The 19,765-nt window shown below is 34.1% G+C and overlaps 1 protein-coding gene across 2 annotated transcripts in view; it reads right to left on the reverse strand.

Annotated features, from left to right (window-relative positions):
• DPP10 (dipeptidyl peptidase like 10) overlaps positions 1-19,765 on the reverse strand; it is a 556,919-nt gene that overhangs the window by 394,129 nt on the left and 143,025 nt on the right. For both annotated transcript variants that reach the window (XM_010973252.3, XM_074363531.1), the window contains exon 3: positions 18,783-18,878. In XM_010973252.3, the coding sequence (XP_010971554.2) occupies positions 18,783-18,878 (96 nt within the window). The remainder of the gene's footprint in view (positions 1-18,782; positions 18,879-19,765) is intronic.

Genomic DNA, 19,765 nt, shown 5'->3' on the forward strand with positions numbered 1-19,765 from the left:
CAAGGTGAATATTCAACTACTGAGTCAGAACTCTTGAATCCCAGTGTAATACTCTGTTTTGTATTCCACATCAAGTTTTAAATTCCGCATTAAGTCCTGTGTACATCTTATTTCAGAATTCCTGTATAAATTGATTAGAGAAGTTTCACTTTTTCCTATATTCATTATATAGCTTATGCTTAAATCTTATATCTAAAATTATTTTCTCTATTATTTGTCTTTCTCTTAATATTTTATTCCTTAAACTTACATTTGTTCACGGTTACTGTGCTCATTGTTGCCTGAAGTAGAACAGGTGGTGAATCTGCCATCTTCTAGCTGTGTGGACTTTCACAAGTCACCTGTTTGCTTTAGATCCCAGTTTCTTAATTTATAAATTGAACATATCTCTCTTCAAATTAGAGAACTATAAACATTATATATGATAACTTAAAAATGCAGAGCAGGATTCCTGGCTGCTATTAAATGCCCTCCAAAAACATAACTTTTATTATTGGCATTAATACTAAATTAATGAAGGCAGATGTTACAACTTCATTTTTTTCATCCGTACAATATTATATAAAACTAATACCTAATTTTTATCAAGAACAAAAAAAAGATAAATATAGAAAAGAGGTAGAAATAAACTGCTGGATATGCGACTATGTGTGCCTCTGTGAACACGCGTGAAACCAAACCACTGTGAAAAGGAGGGAACATTGCAGTTGACTAAATGTTTATGCTTGAAATGGCTTACTGTAGAGGATCTTAGTCATTTAGTGGTAAATTCTTACAACTAAAGACTTTCTGAAATATACCTACATGCTTAATACTTGTTTCTCCAGTATAAAATAATGGAATCATTGATTGTGTGTTATCTAAAGGTCTTAATGGTCCATTCAGAATGACTACATGACCAAGATGATTAAGAAAAATTAGCCTTAGAAAGAAACGCACCCCCCAACACACACACACAAACAAGCGGAAAACATGACTCATGCAAAGCAAGCTGACTAAAAATTTTATATGTATATATGAGTTTATTATTATGGCTTACTGCAAGGCTTTTTTTTGTTTTTTTACATTTATAATCGATACACAAATGACTACATTTTCTCAGAATCACCTAAGAATTCAAGTCAAATTTGAACTGTTAAATATAAGTAAAAGGAAATCTTTCCTTATTATTATCTATCTTTCCCTTAATAGGGCTTTCCTTAAACCATAGATTTGTTTTGTTGGCATATAAATATTATTAAATACTAGTTTAAGAACAACATAAATTCACTAAGATAATTTCTCTACTCTGATATATCCTGCCAAACATTGAACATGGGAAACCTGGATTCTGGCCAGAGCTAGTCAGTAATTACTGACTTTAAATTGGGAAGAAGTGAAAAAACCCTTTGTGTCTCAATTTACTCATCTGTAAGACAGAATTAATGCTCACTCTGCCTCCCAAAAAAGTTTTTTTCAAAGAAATGCAAATAAGTAACATATATTGAAATATCCTGGAAAACTAAAAAAGTAGCTGTAAATGAGAATGTATTATAAACATATTAGGTAAATTCCTGTTACCAACATTTCTCATTCTTATTCTAAAGAAATAACATAGCTGGTAACCATCAGAACAACTTCAAATTCTTCTATATAAAATTATAATTGAAAATAATATAATTCTCCTAAAGGAGATCAAAGTAACAAGTACAGTAAAATAATAGTATTCATATTCTTAGTATGTGCCAATACTGAGTTGATTGACCGTTTTCACCATTAATTTTAAATACACACACAGACATACACAGGATATTTTTGATAATCTTACATACTATGTCAACTCCTATGACTCAGTCATACTTCCTTGTTCTCCCAGTGATGTCCTCTTTCTTCTCCTAAGCTCTTCTCTCCCTACATTGAGAGTGAATTTCATGTTTTCCATAAAGATGACTCCAATTATTTCCAAACTCACTCTGTTTTCTTACAGTTCTAATGCCTTTTTTTCAATAATAACCCAGAAATTTATCAGCCAAATTGTCGTCTGATTGTTTCAGCTATGTTATTTTCATCTAGTTTCTAAATTTTCTGGGTACCATAATTATATTTTATTTCTTTTAAACATGTCAATAGTGTAAGTATATATTAGTCATAGCTTTTGTCATATATAAGTGAACACTGAATCAAGTAAAAGAGAAGCAAAAAGAATGAAAGTATTCAAAAACTAAAATGTGCCAGTGTGGGTCCTTCATCATAGTGGGGAGAGAAGTGTGGGACATGGAGATGTTTTATGGATTCTGGAGAAAAGAAGGTTAATCAAACCTCATTGTAGTCTGGATTGAATATTTCTTGCAACTCAGCAGTTATCTCTCCTTCGTGCTCCAATCACAGGCTTTTGATTACCACTTTCTCTTCTTAGAGCTCTAGATAGCAGAGAAGATACTCTGCACAATGGGAAATGGATTCATAATTTCCCTGAGCAAAAGGACTGTTTATTCACCTTTATGTCCCTGTATCTAGAAGACTTTTAAGCCATGCTCAATAAATACATCTTGAATGAATAAAATGATAGATGGATAAATTGATGGAAAGATAGATGTCAATGCCAAAGTGTCTACTAAGATATATTTATGTTGACAAATCCAGTTCCTAGGCCAGCAAAGCCAAGAACAACCAACATTGTATAGGATAAACTGTAACTATGAGAAAATGGTCTGTTCTACTGCAAACCTTTTAAATGTCAACAGATCCCACCTGGAATATATGAAACCCCGTGCAGGGCACGTAGTTAGAACTCAGTGATGCTTCTACATGAACTCTGAGCTTAACTGTTTCATACCACTCATATATTTTCTTCCTTCTTTTAAAAATCAAAATACTGTTTTCTGTTTTAAAAATAGTTGCAACACAGGAGTTTAGTTCCTGTTATCTAAAGTTTGGTTTATATAAAATTCCAACTCCCTTTAAATAATCTTAAGCAATCATTGCATTTCTAAAACATAGAATTATTATTTTCCTAAACCTTTTGCCCCTGAAATGTTAACACTGAATTTATAGCTAAATCCTTTTCCCTATCCTTCTTGGTGTTTAGTATAAATACTGTCATTTTAACACAAGCTGGAATCTTAAAAATATTTCCTTAAAAAAACTATTTAGATTTGAATTTCAAGCAAAAGTTTGAATATTTGCAGTTAGTATATAAAGTTGCTGAAGTTTGATTTTTTTGTAGTACATATCTTTATTTTATTTTTGATTTCAAGTGCTTTTAATATAGATCAATGTAAACTTTCATAAAAACAGTATAGCATATGTCATCTAGAAATAAAGAAAATGTTCTTGGTAATTTGGAGAAAAGTAAATATGCTTTAATGTTATACTTTCTCTTTTTATGTTTACAAGAAACACTTTAAAACGTAATAAATTTTCAAAGGTTACTTTCCATTTACAGTTACTACAAAATATTGGCTACATTCCTCTTGTACAGTTCATCTTTGAGCCTGTCATAAGCCAGTAGTTTGTACCTCCCAGCCCCTGACCCCAAAATTACCCCTCCCCTCACTAGTAACTACTGGTTTGCTCTCTATATCTATGAGTCAGCATCTTTCCTGTTATATTTACTATTTTGTTGCTGTTGTTTAATTGCACATTTAAGGGATATCATACAGTATTTGTCGTTCTCTGTCTTGTTTCACATATCATAATGCCCTCCAGGTTGATCTGTGTTGTTGCAAATGGTAAAATTTTCATTCTTTTTTACGGCTGGGTAGTATTCCATTGTGTGTGTGTGTGTGTGTGTGTGTGTGTGTCTATGTGTCTAGACAGATATTGTATATTATTATTATTATCTATATAATATCTATCTATCTACCTCTGTTAACTGGCATTTAGGTTGTTTCCATATCTTGGCAATTGTAAACATTGCTACTGTGAACATTGGGATGTATCTTTTTGTATGTATCTTTTTGAATTAGTGTTTTTGTTGTTTTCAGATGTGTACCCCAGGAGTGGAATTGCTGGGTCATGTATGGTAGTTCTAGTTTTAGTTTTTTGAGAAACCTCCAGACTGTTTTCCACAGTGGTTGCCCCAATTTACATTCCTGTCAACAGTGTATAGGATTTCCCTTTTCTCTACATCTTTGCCAGTATTTGTTATTTATTTGTGTTCTTTTTGATGACAGACATTCTGATACATATGAGGTGAAATCTCACTTTTTTTATTGAAATAGTTATAATGGGTCCATTTCTGGTGTAGAGCATGTGTCAGTCATGCATATACATACATATGTTGATTTTCATGTTCTTTTTCATTAAAGGTTATTACAAAATATTCAATATAGTTCCCTGGGCTAGATAGAAGAAATTTGTTTATATATTTTTATACATAGTGGTTAACATTTGCAAATCTAAAATTCCCAAATTTATGCCTTCCCACCCTTTCTCCCAGTAACCATAAGATTGTTTACTATGTCTACAAGTCTGTTTCTGTTTTGTATATGAGTTCATTAGTGTCCTCTTTTTTCTTTTTTTTTTTTTTTTTAAGATTCTACATATGAGTCTTATCATATGGTATTTTTCTTTCTCTTTATGGCTTACTTCACTTAGAATGATGATCTCCAAGTCCATCCATGTTGCTAAAAATGGCATTTAATTTATTAGTTTTTATCACTGAGTCGTATTCCATTATATAAATATAACACAACTTCTTTATCCAGTCATCTGTCAGTGGACATTGAGGTTGCTTCCATGTCTTGGCTATTGCATACAGTGCTGCCTATGAACATTGTGGTGCATGTATCTCTTCGAATTAGAGTTCCCCTCTGGATATATGCCCAGGAGTGGGATTGCTGGATCATATGGTAAATTTGTTTTTAGTTTTTTGAGGAATCTCCATACTTTTTTCCATAATGGTTGTACCAAACTACATTCCCACCAGCAGTATAGGAGGGCTTCCTTTTCTCCACACCCTCTCCAGCATTTATCATTTGTGGACTTATGAATGATGGTCATTCTGACTGGTATGAGGTGATACCTCATTGTATTTTTGATTTGCATTTCTCTGATAATTAGTGGTACTGAGCATTTTTTCACGTGACTATTGGCCATTTGTATGTCTTCATTGGAGAACTGGTTGTTTAGGCCTTCTGCCCATTTTTGGATTGGGTTTTTTGGGTTTTTTTGTTATTAAGTTGTATGAGCTATTTACATATGTTGGAAATTAAGCCTTTGTCAGTTGCATCATTTGCAAATATTTTTTCCCATTCCATAGGTTGTCCTTTTGTTTTCCTTATGGTTTCCTTTGCTGTGCAAAACCTTATAAGTTTAATTAGGTCCCATTTGTTTGTTTTTGCTTTTATTTCCATTTTCTGGGTAGATTGCTGCCCTAGGAGAACATTGCTAATATTTGTGTCAGAAAATGTTTTTCCTATGTTTTCTTCTAGGAGGTTTATAGTGTCCTGTTTAATGTTTAAGTCTTTAAGGCATTTTGAATTTATTTTTGTGTATGGTGTGAGGGATTTTTCTAACTTCATTGATTTACATGCAGCTGTCCAGCTTTCTTAACACCACTTGCTGAAGAAACTGTCTTTTCTCCATTGTATATTCTCTCCTTTGTTGAAGAGTAATTGACTGTAGGTCTGTGGGTTTATTTCTGGGCTCTCTATTCTGTCCCATTGATCCATATGACTGTTTTGTGCCAATATCATGCTGTTCTGACTACTGTAGCTGTGTAATAATGTCTGAGGTCTGGGAGGGTTATTCCTCCAGATTCATTTTCTTCAGTATTGCTTTGGCGATTCTGAGTCTTTTGTGATTACATATAAATTTTAGGATTATTTGTTCTAGTTCTGTGAAAAGTGTCCTGGGTAATTTGATAGGGATTGCATTAAATCTGTATACTGCCTTGGGCAGTATGGCCATTTTAGCAATACTGATTCTTCCAATCCAAGAGCATGGGATATCTTTCCATTTATTTAAGTCATTTTTAATTTCCTTAATCAATGTTTTATAGTTCTCCATGTATAAGTCTTTCACTTCATTGGTCAGATTTATTCCTAAGTATTTTATTGTTTTGGGTGCAATTTTAAAAGAGATTGTTTCTTTATTCTCTTTTTCTGATATTTCATTGTTAGTATAAAAAAATGCAACTGATTTCTGTATGTTAAGCTTATATCCTGCTACCTTGCCAAATCCTTTTATCAGCTGTAGTAGTTTGTGTGTGGAGTCTCTAGGGTTTTCTATATATAATGTCATGTCATCCACATATAGTGACAATTTTACCTCCTCTCTTCCAATTTGGATCCATTTTCTTTTTGTCAAATTGCTATGGCTAAGATGTCCAATACTATACTGAACAGAAGTGGTGAGAGTGGGTATCCTTGTCTTGTTCCAGATTTTAGCAGGAAGGCTTTCAGCCTTTCACCATTGAGTATTATGCTGGCTGTGGGTTTGTCATAAATAGCTTTTATTATGTTGAGATATGTTCCCTCTATACCTACTTTGGTAAGACCTTTTCATCATAAATGAGGTAATTTTATCAAATGCTTGTTGTGCATATATTGAGATGATCATGTGGTTTTTGTCCTTTGTTTCTTGGTGTGGTTTATCAAGCTGATTGATCTGCATACGTTGAAACATCCTTGTGTCCCTGGTATGAACCCAAAGTTGAACATGCTGTGTAATCTCTTTTATGTGTTGTTGGATTCTGTTTGCTAATATTCTATTGAGCTTTTTTGCATCTATGTTCAACAATATTTGTCTGTAATTTTCTTTTATGGAGTAATATCTTTGTCTGGTTTTGGTATCAAGAGTGATGACGACTTCGTAGATTCAGTTTGGGAGTATTCCCTCCTCTTCAATCCTGTGGAAGAGTTTCAGAATGTTAAGTTTGAACTCTTCCTTATATGTTTGGTAGAATTACCCAGTGAAGCCATCTGGTCCTGTACTTTTTGCAGGGAGGTTTTTTATTGCTGATTCTATTGCACTTCTAGTGTTTGGTCTGTTCAAATGATCTATTTCTTCTTGATTCAGTTTTGGTGAACTGTAATGTTTCTACAAAATTGTCCATTTCTTCTAGGTTGTCCAACTTATTGCCATATATTTGTTCATAGTATTCTCTTATGATTTTTTTGTATTTCTGTGGTGTTAGTTGTAATCTCTCCATTTTCATTTCTTATTTTATTTGTGTCATCTCTCTTTTCTTCTTGGTGAGCCTGGCCAGAGGTTTGTTGATTTTGTTTACTCTTTCAAAAAACCCACATTTGGTTTGTTTGATTTTTTCTATTGTTTTTCTAATCTTTATTATTTCTTTCCTTCTGCTGACTTTAGGTTTTGTTCTTTTTTTTTTTTTTTCTAATATTTTTAGGCGGTAGGTTAGGTTGTTTATTTGAGATTGTTACTTTATTTTGAGGAAGGCCTGTATCACTATCAACTTCCCTCTTAGGATTGCTTTTGCTGCATCCCATAGATTCTGTGTGCATATGTTTTCATTGCCATTTGTCTCAATGTATTTTTTAATTTGCTCTTTGATTTCATTGTTGACCCACTGGTTGTTTAGTAGCATGTTGTTGAGTCTCCATGCCGTCCTTTTTTTTCTCATTTGTTTTTCTGTGGTTGATTTCTGGTTTCACGAATTTGTGGTCAAAGAAGATACTTGAAATAATTTCTGTCCTCTTTAATTTGTTGAGGCTTTTGTTCACGAGTATGTGATCCATCATAGAGAATATTCCATGAGCACTCGAAAATAATGTATGTTCTGTTTTGGGGGGATGTAGTGTCCTAAAAATATCAACCATGTCATAGAGTATCTCTGTTGTCTTACTGATTTTCTGTCTTGAAGACCTGTCAAATGATACTAGTGGGGTGTTCCAACTATTGTAGTCCCATCACCCCTTTATATCTATTTATATTGTTTTATATATTTAGGTGCTCCTATATTGGGTGTGTATATGTTAACGAGTATAATATCCTCATCTTGTATTGCTCCTTGGATCATTATATAGTGTCCTTTATCTCTCTTTATGGCCTTTGTTTTAAAGTCTGTATTGTCTGAAAGTTTTGCTCCTTCTCCTTTTGTCATTTCCATTTGCATGAAATCTTTTTCCATCCTCTCACTTTCAATCTATGTGTGTCCTTCACCTTATTGTGTGTCTCTTGTAAGCAGCATATTGTAGGCTCTTGTTTTATATTCAGTCTGCCACTCTTTGTCTTTTGATTGGAGCATTTAGTCCAGTGGCATTTACAGTGTGTTTATTGCCATTCTGAACTTTGTATTTCCTCTTTGATTCTTTCTGTTTCTTTCTGTGGTTTGATAATTTTCTTTTGTATTATCTTGGTTTCTTTTTGGTTTTTGTAACCCTATTGTATACTTTTGATTTGTGGTTACCCTGTTTTTCAAGTATATTAAACCATTTGCATGTATGTTTGTTTTAAACTGATAGTCATATAAGTTCAAATACATCCTAAAAAGAACAAGTAAAGAAAAAGAATCTATATTTTCTTACTCTGCTTTCCTACCTTTAATGATTTTGATGTTCTCTTTAACGTATTCCTGTTTATTCTATTGCAACTCATGGTACTTATCACATTTCCAATTATGGTTTTCTCCTTTCTATAGCTTCTTGCTTCTTTTCTATTCAGATTAGACCTTTTAATATGTCTTTTAGCATAATTTTAGTGTTGCTGAATTTTTTTCTTTTTTCTTTTTCTTTTTTTTAGTTTTTGCTTGTTTGTGAAATTCTTTATCTCTCCTTCTACTGTAAAGGATAGTTTTCCCAGATAGAGAATCCTAGGTTGCAGCTTTTTCTCATTCAGGACTTTGAATATATCTTGCCACCCCCTTCTGGCTTGCAATGTTTGTGTTGAGAAATCAGCTGAAAGCTTTATGGGGGGGTTCCCTTGTAACTATCTCTTTGTTTTTCTCTTGCTGACTTTAGAAACATTTCTTTAACTTTGGCCATCTTATGTCTTGTATAGGTCTGTTTGGGGTCTCTTCTTTGGGACCCTCTGTGCTTCCTGTACTTGGGTATCTATTTCTTTCTTTAGTTTTGGGAAGTTTTCAGTCATGATTTCTTCAAATATCCTTTCAATCCCCTTTTCTCTTTCTTATCCTTCTTGAACTCCTATTATGTGCAGGTTGGCACGCTTTATATTATCCCATAGGTCCCTTATATTGCTTTCATTAGTTTTCACTTGCTTTTCTGTTTGCTGTTCTGATTGGGTGATTTCTGTTATCCTGTCTTAGTCACTTGTTTACCCCTCTGCATTTTCTAGTCTGCTTCTGACTGCCTGTAGCTCAGCTCTTATCTCAGCCATTGAGTTTTCTGTTTTTATTTGCCTCCTCTTTGTAATTTCTATTTCTTTTTTTATATTACTCTGCATTGTTTTCCATAGTTTCTCTTATTTCCTTCAGTACTTTTATCATCTTCTTTTTGAAGTCATGATCTAGTAGGTTGTCAAGGTCTGTTTCATTGATTGTTCTTTCAGGGGACTTCCGTTGTTCTTTTAATTGGAAGTGGTTCCTCTGCTTCTTCGTTTTACTTATATATCTCTGGCTCTAAGGATTAGTGTGTCAGTTATCTACTGTGGTCTTGAAGGGGCTGGGTTTTTTTTTTTGTTTTGTTTTAAAGAGGAAGTGTTACTGTGTAGACTGTGTGTGTCTAATAATTTTGTTGCAAGGTCTGATTTTAGTATCGATGGTTTCCATGTCTTTTTTCCTTGTGTATCAGCTGTTATCCCTTTGATTGGGGGTGTGGCCATTGTTGTGGTGATCAGAGCCTGCCCTGATTATTGAGCAGGACCTCCTTTTTGTTTTGTTTGTCACAGCCCTGATGGGCTGAGTCTGCTCCCATTTTGTTGGCGTGGAGACTTCTAGACCCATTTCTGAGCTGCAGTGTGGTAGGCAGGTTTGGAGTGCTTCAAGTGATCTATGTTGATGCTGCACTTGTCCTCACTTCAGTTGTGGGAATGTCAGTCCTCTCCTCTGGTGTCTCCCAGGTTCTCTGCCCTCATAGCTAGCAGTACAGGTAAACTAAAAATAGTAACTCACTCTATCAGAAAATTATTTAATATGTTAGCATATTTAATTCTGATATCACTTTTATTGCATCTTTAAGGGTGTACATGTATGTGATGCAATTGTGAATGTCCTGTGCATATAATTCTGTATTCTACTTTTTTCTCTTAACATTTTATTCTGAACACATTCTAATGTTTTCAAAAGACAAGTTTTAATGGATGTATAATATTCTATTAAATAGATGTAAAATGATTTCTCTAAACACATACCTACTTCTGCACATTTACTACCTACTAAATATTTTGTCTTTATAAATTATGTTTCAGTAAAAATATAAACCATCCTCTAAACCTCAGAGTCATGAATTCAGTTCTACCTTTTTAAAATATTAGGTTGGTTGATGATTATTAAAAAAAAAACTGGAGAAAAAGTGGAAAAATAAGATTAAAGACTTGAAATTCTGACTCAGGCCTAGGAGTGATAATGCTGTTAAAAGTGTAACTATCTGTGCCCAAATAAATCCAACAGTTTTTGCAACACAAATTGAACTGATGGACAGAAATCCTTGCATGATAAAATTGCACTCAACAAGCAAAAAATAGCAAACTAGATTCATTTATCCAATTCCCCTAGTTGTGAGTTCCTTTAAATTGTAAATATTATTGATATTATTTCAATAATTTGTTTTATTTTTCATGAATATTGCAACAATGGGTTTTCACTTTCTTTTCAATTTCTGGATATAATTCATTAGGATGAGGCTACCAGGGGCATTTATAAAGAAATATCAGTGCCAGAGCATCTCTAAAAGCTGTTATCAGGACAGGATCCTTACCATTGGAAGATCTACTAGGCTCCATATTTTTGCTTTTTATTTAAGTTGTCCTATCTTTTATTTTTTCCCTTTAATCTTTTAATCTTTGCTTTTTATGTATTTTTGCTTTATTTTGCTATGCTTCTACCTGTAAGAACTGTTATCCCCAATTTAGAAACTAAACTTCAGAAGACTTTAAAATGTTGCTGAAAAGCCCTGGTTTATCTCCTTTTAAGGACTTTTCCTATCTCAATATGCCATACTGTAATACATCATTTAAAAGAAAAAAGGTTTTAATATCTGTTTTTGACTATCATGTGGTAGATGAGTTCACTTGGCTTCAATACTGAGTCCAGTAAAATCACAGTTATGTCCATAGTCTCACACATGATCACTCATCCCAGCTAGTCACATTTCCAAAAAAAAAAAAAAAGTATGCAGCTCACATGTGGGATGGACACTGGGAAGGACAGGTTTATATAGATCAAAGATCTATGCACCATGAAAAACGGAAGTGAAATGAACTCTCTACTGATTGTGGATCAAGTGGGCCCACTTTCATGCATCAAATAAGATACAATAGTTGCTCTCATTATGATAACTGAACTACTTTGAGTCCTAGTGGAATCCAGGCAATGTGCTAATTCCTGGGGCAACTCAAATATGAACGTGACACAAGTCCTATTTCTCAGGTTTACTGGCATGTATAGTAGAGCTGCCCTGAGAGTGCCGGCAGACTCTATCCAGTTGGGAAGTATTGGCGGCTGGTCCACAGTGGGATAAGTTTAACTGAGGGTGAGCATTTAGGAGCTTTCCTGGCAATGTGACAGTGCTGCAAGATCCAAATGCGTGGCAAATGGACTAATCTGAGCAGATGCACCAGTAGGTGAGCCAGCAACAGAGTAACCATACACAGTAGAACCTCATCACATGATGCTGTGAATTAATGTTAGTCTTTCCACTATAACCCAGGTGTACTTAAAATCCAAAATCTGTTTTTTGATGAAAAGATAAACTAAATGATTTATACTCTGCAGAATAAATTTTGAAATTAGCTAATGATAAAGAGTTGAAGATAAAGTTCAAAATACAGTATCACTTGATTCATTTTGTATAAAAACTTAAAACGAATATGCTGAGATTGCTAAAATTACTTTAAAATCTCTTTTACTACCATCATCGTTATTTTGGAAGCTGATTTCTTCTCTCCAATAATATATATTTTTTAACGTATACACACATGAAACCACCACCACAATCAAGATAGCTAAAATTTCCGTCACTCCCCAAGAGGTGCAATTTTCAAATTCCTAATTTATCCCTTCCCACCCTCTTTATCCCCTGGTAACTATAAGTTTGTTCTCTATGTCTGTGAATCTGTTTCTGTTTTGTAGATAAGTTCACTGCTGTCCTTTTTTTTTTTTAAATTCCACATAGAAGCAATATACGGCATTTTTCTTTCTCTGTCTGGCTTACTTCACTTAGAATGACAATCTCCAGGTCTATCCATTGTTGCTGCAAGTGGCATTGTTTTATTCTTGCTTATGGCTAAGTAGTATTTCATTTGTGTGTGTGTGTGTGTGTGTGTGTGTGTGTGTGTGTGCGTGCACGCATGCATGCATGTACACATATACAACTTCCTTATCCAGTCATCTGTTGATGGATATTTGGGTTGTTTCTATGTCTTGGCTATTGTAAAGCCTGCTGTGAACAGGGTGGGTGCATGTGTCTTTTTGAATTATATTTTTCTCTGGATATATGCCCAGAAGTGGGATTGTGGGATCATATGGTAAATATATTTTTAGTTTTTAAGAAACCTCTGTACTGTCCTCCATAGTGTCTGTACCAATTTACATTCCCACCAGCAATGTAGGAAGGTTCCCTTTTCTCCACACACTCTCCAGCATTTATCATTTGTGGACTTTAATGATGGCCATTCTAACTGGTATGAGGTAATGTATCATTGTAGTTTTGATCTGCATTTCTCTAACAATTAGTGATGTTGAGCATCTTTTCATGTGTTTGTTGGCCATCTGGATGTCTTTAGAGAGATGTAGATTTAGGTTTTCTGTCTATTTTTGCTTGTTTTTGGGGGGGGGAGGGATATTAAGGTATACGAGCTGTTTTTATATTTTGGAAATTAGTCCTTTGTCGGTTGATTTGCAAATATTTTCTCACATTCTGTAGGTTGTCTTTTCATTTTGTTGATCATATCCTAGCTGTGCAAAAGCTTTTAAGTTTAATTAGATCCCATTAGTTGATTTTTGCTTTTATATCCATTACTCTAGGAACTGGTTCAAAAAAATATTGCTGCAATTTATGTTGAAGAGTGTTCTGTCTGTGTTTTCCTCTAGGAGTCTTATAGTATCTAGTCTTATATTTAGGTCTCTATTCTGTTTTTAGTTTATTTTTGTATAAAGTGTTAGAGCATATTCTAATCTCAGTCTTTCACAGGAAGCTGTCCAGTTTTCCCAGAACCACTTGTTGAAGAGACTGTCTTTTCTCCATTGTATATTCTTGCCTCCTTTGTAGTAAATTAATTGACCATAAGTGTGTGGATTTATTTCTGGACTTTTTATCTTGTTCCTTTGATCTATGTGTGTTTTTTGTGTGAGTACCATACTGTTTTGATTACTGTAACTTTATACTATAGTCTGGAGTCTGGGAGCATGATTTCCCTAGCTCCATTTTTCTTTTTCAAATTGTTTCGACTATCCAGGGTCTCTTGTGTTTCCATGCAAAGTTTAACATTTTTTGTTCCAGCTCTGTGAAAAATGTCATTGGTATTTTGATAGGGATTGCATTAACTCTGTATACTGCCTTGGGTAGTATGGCCATTTTAACAATATTGATTCTTCCAATCCAAGAACATGGTATATCTTTCCATTTGTTAATGTCATCTTCAGTTCCTTTAATCAGTATCTTATAGTTTTCAGAGTACAGGTCTTTTGCCTCCTTGGGGTAAATTTATTCCTAGGCATTTTATTCTTTTTGGTGTTATGGTAATGGTATTGTTTTCTTAATTTTTCTGCTATTTTGTTGTTAGTGTATAGAAATGCAACTGATTTATGTATATTAATTTGTATCCTGCAACCTGATTAAATTCATTGATGAGTTCTAGTAGTTTTCTGGTCGCTTCTTTAGAGTTTTCTATGTACAGTATTATGTCATATGCAAACAGTGACAATTTTACTTCTTTTCTGATTTGGATTCCTTTTATTTCCTTTTCTTCTCTGATTGCTATGGCTAGGACTTCCAAAACTATGTTGAATAAAAGTGGCAAGAGTGGGCATCCTTGTCATGTTCCTGATCTTAGAGGAAATGCTTGCATCTTTTCCCCATTAAGTATGATGGTAGCTGTGGGTTTGTCATATATGGCCTTTATTATGTTGAGATATGTTCAGTCTATACTCACTTTCTGTAGAGTTTTTATCATAAATGGATGTTGAATTTTATCAAAAGCTTTTTCTGCATCTACTGAGATGATCATATGGTTTTTATTCAATTTGTTAATGTGGTGTACCACATCGACTTATAGATACTGAAAACTCCTTGTGTCCCTGGGATAAATTCTCCAATAATTCCCTCATTAAAGAAAAAACAGAAACAGTCTAAATACACATTATCCCCTGAGAGTAGTGCTGTCATGAGTCTAACCTAAATTAGTTAACTTAACCAAAGGAAACAAGTTCATTTCCTACATTAAAACCTTTAAATACTGATATACCAGTTCCTGTTCAAAATCTGAGAACTGGCATTTAATGTGAATAACCACTGTTTCTTTCAATTTGTTAATTCTGATTTAAGAATAACAAAAAATATGTGTATAATAGTAGTCCTTTATATTAACTGCCTGTATATCCTCTTGGCAACAAATTAACATGAAATTCCTTTTTTATACCAATATTATGTTTGTATTTATATTTTTGTAATGTAATTTTAGAATGGTTGGTTATAATAAAATTAATTTATCTGGGGGCTTTATTTAGGAAATCTATTTATCATTTTATTCTTCTAGTAATTTATTTTAATTGTATTTTTCAAAAATACATGCCAAATAGGAAATAAAAACAGATTATTAAATTTTAAAATAGTGGTCTTTCACAGGACTTTTAGAAGCAGAATCTTAGAGGAGATTAGACATGTTATAATTAAGGAAGAAATTTCCACATGAGAGAATCAAACTTGGGGGTTTCAAGGAAGTTGATGTTCCTCACTGCTGGGAGGAAAAAGAATAGTCATTGGCTTTGCACCTGGGAGGTGGGTAAAATTTGGGCTGTTAGATTAGGGAAGGGATTCCAGGTAGAGCACAGAGTGTGGGCAAAGAGTCAAGAGAAGTTTGGAGACTTATGAAGAATATCATGTGGTTCAATATCCCCAAAACCTAATGTGAAGGAGAACAGTAGGAAGGAACCCAAACTTGATTCTGAGAGGCCTGGAATACAGAGGGAGGAGCTGGAATTTATTCAGTTGGCAGAGGGGTTCCTCTGGTGTCTTCTGATAAGTGCATTAACAATTTTTAGCTGGGCCGTATACAGTTGTATTTGACAGGAGACTGCTGGAGGATTGGAGACTCATGAAACTAACAAAGAAGAGAGTTTTTCTTAATTATAAAATCATATAAACATACACATTTATTGAATAAAATTTAGGAAAAAATGAATAAGGAAGAAGAAAAAAAATTAGGTCAAAATCCAGCCATCTGGGAACACTGAATGGTACAATACAGTGTGAATCACATCCTGTCAATTCTGTTTTAAAGACACCTTTGTTCACTTTTTATACAACGAACGTGTCAGTAAATATGCTTATATATCTTTCTTTTAGTGACTGCACAAGTTATCATTGCGGATCTACCCGGAGAGATGACATGATTGCAGTATTCAACATGCAAGGATTCGCCACAGTGAGAGCTGTAACCATGGACTGTCAACGAGGTAGTTAATACCTGTGTTTGAGACTGAGAATGGCATCTCAGTGAAGCAGTGAGAGAAGGTAGGTTTCACACTTCAACCTAGTGATTAAAGCAGACTCCACCTCTGATCAGCTGTGTTTTGGGGTGTTTGTTTTAGCCTCAGTTTTCTGGGGTTAATAATTTTAACTTACATGCTATCAATGCAAGACTTATAGAACACATCCAACGCAAAGCCTAGAAGGCACTGAATGTTAGATTTCCCTTTCACGATTGATTGCTCATCACATGTACGTGGGTGTGGGGAATGAGTAATGTTAAAGAAAGTGGATTTCCAGGTTTCAAGGTGACGTAACTCGAAAGAAGATGCTATCAAAAGAGGTTTCAAGGATCTGAGCAGCTGTGGGGAAAGGTAGGTGTTATGCTAACCATCCATCCAAGGCTGCGATGACATGCACAGATACATTATTTGAGAAGCAGCATAATGAATGACATTGCTACACGACAGCCCACACGTGACAAGGCTGTCCAGATGCTCTCCTTCTCCCTGGCCAGTAATGCGTTGAATGCTCCTGTGGTGATCTCCAGGAACTACATTAAACTTCCAGGTGAGTTTAGGTTAGACTCCTTCCAGCCACTTATATACTAAAGAAACCTGGTGACACACGTCATGAGAATAAAGAAAAAGCTCACATTTTACATTTAGATGTAATCTGACCATGAGGCCAGGGTGACACATTTCATTCATAGTTTGCATTGTGTTTTCTGGCTTTGTGAGGAATATGTAAATGGGCCAAGTACCTAGTGATCCCCAGAAAGGTGATCTGGATTGGAGAAAAGGAATAAATGAGCACAAATCTATTTTCCTACTTGAAAAGCATCTCAGTGCATACAATCTACTGACAGTGAGTCAGTTCCTTCAGTGGTGTTTATAAAGGCAGTCTCTGAGAGCTTAGATTTTGTTTAATCCTGTTTAAAGGGTTGTTTTATGTCAAATTCTTTTATAAATATTATTGATGTCAGGTTTTACTTGGACTATAACAACACTGTAGCTTTGTCCCAGGGTATTTTCTTAAAATCAGGTTTACCAATGATTGGTTAAAAAAAAACTATGAAAAAATGATTAAAATGAATCACTCCAAATAATATTTTGGTATCTTGTGAAGCATTAGAATAGAATGTGTATACTAGATATTGAAATGTGGCTTAATTAATTTAGCAGGCAGTTCACTGCTGAAATATCCATCTAGTCCATTGGCACTTTCGTATCAAAGTGTCAGTTATACACAGGAGAGTAAATGCCTCTTTGGAGGAAGGTATAGTTCTTTGGTAGAGTGTGTGCCTAGCATGCACAAAGTCCTGGGTTCAATTCCCAGTACCTCCATTAAAAATAAATAAATAAACCTAATTACCCCCACCCTACTCCCACACACACACAAAAAAACACCTCTTAAAATAGTCCAAGCTAACCTGAGAAGGGAGATGAAACCCATGATTTAAGACTCCACAATGGCCAAAATCATGGCAAATAAAACAATTTATTCAGCATTTTAAATCTAATGACTAACAATTTTTTCACAAATAGTTGCTCGCAAATAAAAAGATGGCTTACAAAATTACAATAGCACATTAGGAGAATGATTTGTGAGCAATCCATGTATTAGAACAATACTAGGTAATTATATATCTTTTTGATTTAGTCATAGTGCTCATCTCAAATATAATCCTAGTGCAAAGACAACAATACAGCAAGTCCCAAATTTATGAACAATTCTCAATGAAAGCATATAAACAGATTAATCAAATTGCCATGTTGTTTTCTCTTACATCGTCTATAATACTATCACCATGATAATACTCGTAACCAATTTCGACTGAAACCTGAGAAAAACAAAACTGAACCTCATTGAAATGCTTTCATTCATTTATTCAAAAAAAGTCAAAATCTTATAGTTCCTGGAGATCGGCAGGCACTTATCAGAGCTAGGTAAACAAGTATGATTTGGCCCCTGCCCTCACAAATTAAGTTACATCCTTTTTATAGATTCCATAAATTAATATTTAATTTGCAGTCACAAACATCCTTAGTTAGGATATTAGGGAAGAAAGAATGGACTGTAAGCAAGATGATCTTTATTAGTTAAAAAGGAAAAGCTCTTTTATCTGTCATACAAATAACCTACTCTATGCCTTGAAAATAAGCACAGGTATTATGTCTAACTCAAAGGAAGGGCAAAGATTAACAGCTATCTAATCATGGTGATTAGTATGGTCAAATTGTAATATTCGAGGAATGAAAAACCTGACTTTTCACCAAAACATTTCTTATGATTGGATTACCCAGTACCTTGCCCCAAAGTCCATGGTTTTGTTTATTTATTTTTTATTCATCCATTTATAATCTAAACATTCTTTTAAACTTTTGGAAAAATAACAAAACAGAAATAACCTAAGGAAAGCCCAGGTAGTTTCTTTGCCAGGCCAGAAAAACCCAAAGTGCGGTATGTTCCCGTGTGCTTTCTGTCGTTTGAACTTTTCAGAGTATCCCTAGTTTTTTTGCACTTAAGCTTAGAAAGAAAAGCCACAAAGAGAGAAACAAAAACCAATTTGATTGCCAAATCGGAGGCACTTGCATTTACAGGCTCACAAATTCTTTACTTGTACATTGAGGAGAATTACCCAGAGAAATGCTTGAGGTGTCACACATGGTTATGAGGGAACAGCAGAACAGAGCAGTTAATCTGTTTGGGGGATAATTTTATTAATGACGTACGTACCTTAGGGATTGGTTTTATCTCACATGAGCCAAGGTATATACTTTTGATTAAATGGTACGTATAACTATTAAAACATAGTGTCAATTAATGTATTAACCACAAATACCATTATTTAATTTTTTAAGTAACTTTATTTTTTAATGGAGGTACTGGGGATTGAACCCAAGACCTCATAGATGCTAAGCATGCGCTCTACCACTGAGCTATACGCATCCCCTGCCCCCATGGTTATATACTTTTAATTATACAGAACTCAAAATAAATACAACCTATAAGAAGGTGTACACATACCATTGATCCATCGAGCATCTGGATCATGAAGCACAAAGTCTTTCCTGAAGAGGTCTTCTAGAGATAATCTGGTTTCTGATGAATTTGTGAGTTCATCTAAAATAAAGTAAATTTTATGTTAGAAACTTATGTCAGTTTTTTAAAACTAATGAATTACAGTATTTGGACTATTTTGCTTTAAAACTGTTAACTAGATGACAACAGAAAGTGATCATTTTAATGTTTTTTTGGCATTAGAAGTTTGCCTGTTTCATGACATTTTACAGTAGGTTATTTTTGATGTTAAAATTGTCTTCAGCTACCATAGATTTAACAGATCGATCCCTTTGTTATGTAGTGATATATAATATGAAAGCAGTTAATAATTCCTATTGTGCACTGTGCCCCAGAGGATGCATTTTCCACTGTGTAACCGTAATCCCATTCAATACTTTCTAAAATCACTTCAGAATATTCTAATGATAAATTTACAGTTTTGTTATAAACACCAAAGATGAGAGTTTAGCACCCTAAACATATATGTTGAGTAAAACTTCCCAACTCAGAAGGAAGGTCACCAAATAAACTGAATAAATACCAAATTTCAACAATTACTACCCAACAAATACTAAGTGGACTTAAGAGTGAAATATAAAAATTGAAATAATATAATGCCAGAATATGAATGAAATGCACACATTTATATTAGTCCCTGACTTATGAACTAGGTGTACTTGCCTTTTAAATTCCAAGACCTAAGAATAGAAAGACAACATGGTTTAAGTACCGAAAATAAGGCAAGAGGCTATAGACAGGTTGGCAATGTTTCATTTTCTTGGGAAAATAATAGCATTGTTTATATACTGTATAAACTCATCTCTGCGACCTTTCAGCTGTGACCTTCACTCTGGTTGAAAATGTCAACGATACATGCTAACCTCATTAGATATTGTTTCTTAAAGGTTCAGCACTTAACTGAAGCAAGAGTTTTTTTTCTTCCAGCT

The sequence above is a fragment of the Camelus bactrianus genome, chromosome 5 (assembly GCF_048773025.1).
Source record: "Camelus bactrianus isolate YW-2024 breed Bactrian camel chromosome 5, ASM4877302v1, whole genome shotgun sequence".
NCBI lineage: Eukaryota > Metazoa > Chordata > Mammalia > Artiodactyla > Camelidae > Camelus > Camelus bactrianus.